This window comes from Procambarus clarkii, chromosome 24, assembly GCF_040958095.1.
Source record: "Procambarus clarkii isolate CNS0578487 chromosome 24, FALCON_Pclarkii_2.0, whole genome shotgun sequence".
NCBI classification, from domain to species: domain Eukaryota; kingdom Metazoa; phylum Arthropoda; class Malacostraca; order Decapoda; family Cambaridae; genus Procambarus; species Procambarus clarkii.
This window is the reverse complement of record NC_091173.1, coordinates 32,081,160-32,087,159: the sequence shown is the minus strand read 5'-3', so window position 1 is coordinate 32,087,159 and position 6,000 is coordinate 32,081,160. Positions and strand designations below refer to the sequence as shown.

At 42.2% G+C, this 6,000-nt stretch overlaps 1 protein-coding gene across 1 annotated transcript in view; it reads right to left on the bottom strand.

Annotated features, from left to right (window-relative positions):
• Positions 1-1,959: 1,959 nt before the first annotated feature.
• Positions 1,960-6,000, bottom strand: part of LOC123761585 (uncharacterized) — a 418,399-nt gene continuing 414,358 nt past the window's right edge. The window contains exon 7 of the mRNA XM_069330775.1: positions 1,960-3,044. Within this exon, the coding sequence (XP_069186876.1) occupies positions 2,880-3,044 (165 nt within the window). The 3' untranslated portion in view covers positions 1,960-2,879. The remainder of the gene's footprint in view (positions 3,045-6,000) is intronic.

The following is a 6,000-nucleotide window of genomic DNA, read 5'->3' as shown; positions in this document are numbered from 1 at the left end:
AAGTGAAGCGTAGACAGATGCAATTAGTATTCAAGAAAATACGTGAACAACTGTCCAAAGCTACAGCCGAGTTCACTCTAGCAAGGAATGCACGAGCTAAACCCAGTAAAATAACTATTGGATCTGTAGTAATGATACTTAACCAACACAGGTCTGGTCCTATGTACAAGTTAACTAAGAAATTTTTGGGTCCATATAAGGTAATCGAGCTTATTAAAGGTAACAAATACAGACTTAAGAACTTGTTAACAGGAGAGTATATAAATGAACATTTAGACCACATGAAGTTAGCTAAAATGACTGTTGACGAGACTGATGAGGAAGATGACAATGAACTTACCCAGACAGATACTCCTACTCTGACACCACCTTCTGTGGTTGACAGACCACTTGATGTTCAGCAACCCCATACTAGCAACTATAATCTTAGATCTAGACCTCTCGTTTCAACCGTGCACTCACCACATGTCCATTGGCTAGATGTTAACGGGGATATCTCTCAAGATGATAGTTTGTCACATGAAGTTTCATCTGTTCCGGACCTTCAGTCAGAGCCAGAGTTGTATAGAGCTCTGGATGAGCTAGGTGTAGATATCCGCAGAATTTATAATTGAATGCACTCTGCAGTTATTCTGTTTGTTTTGAAAAAAAAAAAATCATTTGCAGTATTTCTACCACATGTGTCTTATTATTACCATTATATATAATGTATAGTTTTTCTGAACCTTATTTTGTTATAAATTAGATGCCATTGTTAAGTCTACTATCATATGTATTTTTACAGTGCTTGTCATAAGAGTTATTAATGTTCTAGCAACCACATTGAGGCAAGTAGGCCTCTGACGTCATGCCAGACAGAGGAGCATCAGCCATGCTCCCAGCAGCCTGAGTAATCCTCACAGACTCAGAGTAGGTGGACCTCGGCTGGCCAGTTATACACCTGTTTGCCTCACTCAATAAATATATACAGAAGCGACTACTGTGTCTACATTCAACCCGAACAAGGCAAACGAATAAGTGCCCTGCTGTTGAGAGTGAGCGCCAGGCCAGCAATGACCCAGACAGTATTGCCCTGCTGTTGAGTGTGAGTGCCAGGCCAGCAGTGACCCAGACAATAGTGCCTTGCTGTTGAGAGTGAGCGCCATGCCAGCAGTGACCCAGACAGTATTACCCTGCTGTTGAGAATGAGCACCAGGCCAACAGTGACCCAGACACTATTATTGAGGGTGAGCACCTCGCCAGCAGTGACCCAGACAGTATTGCCCTGCTGTTGAGAGTGAGCACCTGGCTAGCAGTGACCCAGACAGTATTACCCTGCTGTTGAGGGTGAGCACCTGGCTAGCAGTGACCCAGACAGTAGTGCCAGGCTTTTGAGAGTGAGCACCTGGCCAGTAGTGACCCAGACAGTAGTGCCCTGCTGTTGAGGGTGAGCACCTGGCTAGCAGTGACCCAGACAGTAGTGCCCTGCTGTTAAGAGTGAGCACCTGGCCAGCAGTGACCTGCTGTTGAGGGTGAGCACCTGGCCAGCAGTGACCCAGACAGTAGTGCCCTGCTGTTGAGAGTGAGCACCTTGCCAGCAGTGACCCAGACAGTAGTGCCCTGCTGTTGAGGGTGATCACCTGGCCAGCAGTGACCTAGACAGTAGTGTCCTGCTGTTGAGGGTGAGCACCTAGCCAGCAGTGACCCAGACAATTGTGCCTTCCTGTAGATGGTGAGCACCAGGCCAGCAGTGTCTCAGACACAAGTGACCTGCTGTGATTAATGTTGTTATTGTTTATAAGTATTTCATATTCATATGGCTCTTTATTGTTCTATATTTATATTCATCAAAATATTTTTAAATTACTTTTCTATTACTATGTTCAGCAAGATGTGACAAATTAATGAAATTTTTATAAGAATACTTTAGAAAGAAGACCAGAAAATTATTGATATTGTGTTGTAAAGAAAACAATATAATGAAAGCAAATTTTATTTTTTATTAATTTTCAAAATGGGTGAACATGAGAAAAGTTGTGTTGCCATTCATTGTGGCATCAATTGCATGTGTTGCCATACATTGTGGCATCAACTGCACGTGTTGCCATACATTGGCATCAACTGCATGAGTTGCCATTCATTGTGGCATCAATTGCATGTGTTGCCATACATTGTGGCATCAACTGCACGTGTTGCCATACATTGGCATCAACTGCATGTGTTGCCATTCATTGTGGCATCAACTACATGTGTTGCCATACATTGTGGCATCAACTCCATGTGTTGCCATACATTGTGGCATTACCTGCACGTGTTGCCATACATTCTGACATCAACTGCACGTGTTGACATACATTGTGGCATCAACTGCATGTGTTTATGTAATGAGCCATTTATTAGAGCACTATTACATCAGTCAACATATCAAACCTATATATAGCACTAAAATAATACAAGTCAATGGCTTGAAGAATTATAACAAAGAATTCCTTGAAAATGAGGTAATAAGTGATAAACCACTTCTGAACAAATGACTAACAGCAGCCTATTTGTGTATTTTTCTCAGTAAACCATAGCCACATGCCCAATGTTCAAAGCATGTCATCGGTGGTATGCCCTGATTAATGACATATTTATTGTACTTCAATTAACTAAACTTGTTATTGGTTTAAGGGAGTTTTACGCTAATCTAAAAAAATTGTATTAATATCAAAAATAAATTATACAACTGACTTAGGTATATATTTGAACAAGTAGATCAAATTAAATTAAAATGCCTTCACAGAATTGAAGCAAGATCAAATGTAAAAATAAATAGTATTCTGTAGCTTTAAATTATATGAAAAAAAAAGACAGTAATCATTTCTCGTAGGTCCAAAGATCAGTTAGATATAACTAATCTACCCGCCTTTGCTTTCACATTTAGCTTCATTACTCGGGCGTTCCTCGTCTAGCTGCACGTGCACCATCTGAAGCTCGTAGATGGTAGTCACAAGATTAAAGCTGTTCTTCAGCATCACTTCAAAGCTTTCCATTACTGTCCCTCCAAAGTGAGACTGGAGTGCCTGCAACCAAGTCATAAATATAATTATAAGAAATGATGCATTTACAATGATGTTATGTTGAACTTTTATGAATGTTAGTTTTGAAGGTGTCACTCAAGGTATATTACATCTGTTATCTAGTACCTGGATGAGGTTCCAGAAGTAGTTCTACTTCCCAAGCCCAGCCCAGGGCTAGGCTTGAGTTAAGGTTGTTAAGTCAAGGTCCAACAGGCTGTTGCTTGGAGCAGCATGCAAGCCCACATATCCACTACAGCCTGGTTTGTCTGGCACTCCTCGAAGAAAAGTGTCCAGTTATTTCTTGAAGAAATAACTTTTGTTCCGATAATATTTCTTATGCTTCCTGGGAGGATGTTGAGCAACCGTTAACCTCTGATGTTCATACAGTGCTCTCTGATTGTGCATATGGCACCTCTCACTGGTTCTATTCTGCATTTCCTTCCATATCGTTCACTCCAGTACATTGTTTTTTTACTGTGTAAATTTGGAAACATGTTCCTTAAGTATTTTCCATGAACATATTATTTGATACCTCTCTCATCTCCTTTCCAGAGAGTAAATTTTGAGAACTTTGAGATTATCCCAATAATTTAGAGGCTTTATTATGTCTATGTATGCCATATATGTTCTCTGTATTCCCTCTATTTCATCACTCTCTCCTGCTCTGAAGGAAAAAGTGAGTATCGAGCAGTACTCAAGATGGGACAGCACAAGTGATTGAATAGTATGACATTGTGATGGGAACCCCTGGATTTGAAGATTGTTGTTATCCATCCTATCATGGTTACAGCTGACACTATATTTGTTTGGTTATGCTCCCTAAACTTTAAGTCGTCAGACATCATTATTTTCCTTTACATGATACTTTCCTACTATGGACAGATTTTATTTTATTTTGTACCCTGTATTTTAGGGGTCCTCATTTTTACCGTACATAAATACTGTACAGTGGAACCTTGGCTTACGAATGCCCCTCTTTACAAATTTTTAAGGTTACGAGCTCAATTTCTTCATAAAATTTGAATTGGTTTACGAGCCTTGCCTTGATTTGCGAGCTTGTTGATACACGTATGGGTCGACCGAGTGTGTGGTTCCTGATGGCACGAGCGACTGCTCTTCAGTTTACCAGCGACTCCCTCTTAGTGACGATCGAGCATAAATTCTTTGTAAAGACTTTCAGTGTTTTCAGTTTTTTGTTTTCTAAACATAAAAGTAATTATTATATACCACGCCATGGATTCCTCAACAATTAAGAAGTGGTGTGAAGTATGGGAAGAAATGCAAATTTTTGTTGAAACGACCCAAATCAAGCTTCAGCAGGCTGTTGCCTTAACCTTTTTAATGACACTGTGATGCCTCACTACAGACAAGTGTTAAAACGTAGGGGAAAACAAGTCTGTATGAAAAGGTTCTTAGTGAGAAAAACAAGCAGTGAGCAACAACCAGGTTCTAGGGGTATGCAGGCAAAACGTAGGAGAGAGAGAGTACCCCAGAGAAGTCATCACTACCTGATGTTATGATGGAAGGGGACTTCCCTTCCAAACACTAACACCTCTCCTCCTCCCACCCTCCTCACCGTCTTCCATACGCCAACAAGAGTCATCAATAAAGGTACGCTATAACTTGTACATACTACATAGTACAAAATATTTGTGTATTATGTATGAAATAACCGCTGCATTACGTAGGAATGCAGAGGAATTTCTGATGGAGGAGAAGACAGTTGCACAGCGCGATCCGCAGCGCAGCGTGCGGAGCGCCGCGGGGGCCCTATATAAGAAGAGAGGAGGGGACATGCGTTCTTTCTTGCTACAGCCTCGCCCCGCTTCACAAGTCAAAGAAAAATTTTTTGCTACAAACGCTACAAACACGCTTCGCTTCGCAAGAAAAAGGAATAACTTAGGACTCATGTGTTCTTGGGAATTCAAGAAGCCATGAAAACTACGATTGTACCACGATCACAGCCCCACCCTGGTTGAGTTTATCTCAGGGGGCCCTTCAACCTCACAAGCTGAAAAGCTAGGGTCGGTCTACAGTACTCAACTTTCTCCAAGGTAATGTGTTATCTTATGTTCTAAATGTAAAAGCTAGGTTCCTCCCAAGTGTCGGCGTGTGCCCAGCGCTGTTTCCCACGCGGCCTGCAGCCGCTCTAGCCAGGCCAGCTAGGTCATGCCTAGGCAGAACATGTTATGCAGCCAACAGTCCTATTGTCCGCTGATTACGACGAAATTCTTATACAGCCTTGCCCGCGCCGCTAAACTTGCCAGAATTATTGTCTGCCGGTTAAGCCCGAGAATTTTTATTCAGTATCCTCGATGCTGGTTTGCCGGAAATATTGTCCGCCGGTTAAGCCCGGAACCTTTTTACGCAGCTCAACACGCTGCTGGATTGCTAGACATATTGTCCGCTGTTTAAGACGGAATTCTTATGCAGCCTCCATCGCTGATGGATTGCCAGAATTATTATCTGTCGGTTAAGCCAGGATTTTTTATGCAGCTCACCACGCTGCTGGATTGCCAGACCTATTGTCTGACGGTGAAGCCCGGAAATTTTATGCAGCTCACCACGCTGCTGGATTGACAGACGATTGTCCGACGATTAATACGGAATTCTTATATACCATTGCCCTAGCCGCTAGCTTGCCAGACTTATAGTCTGCCGGTTAAGCCGGGGAATTTTATCTATTCAGTATCAACGATGCTAGTTTTAACTAGCTAGATCAATTAGCAATGACGCGGGTTTTTTTCAGCAGACGCCCTCGCGTTGGATTGGCCAGAAATATTGTCTATGGGTTAGGCATAAAAATTTTAATGCAGCCTCCTTCGCCGCCGGATTTTTTAGATTCTGGCCTGCCGGATAAGCCCGGAATTATTATACAGCCGCCCTAGCTGCCACCCTCGTTATCGGATTGCCAGACCTATGTCTGCCGGTTGAGCCCGGAATTATTATGCAGCCGCCT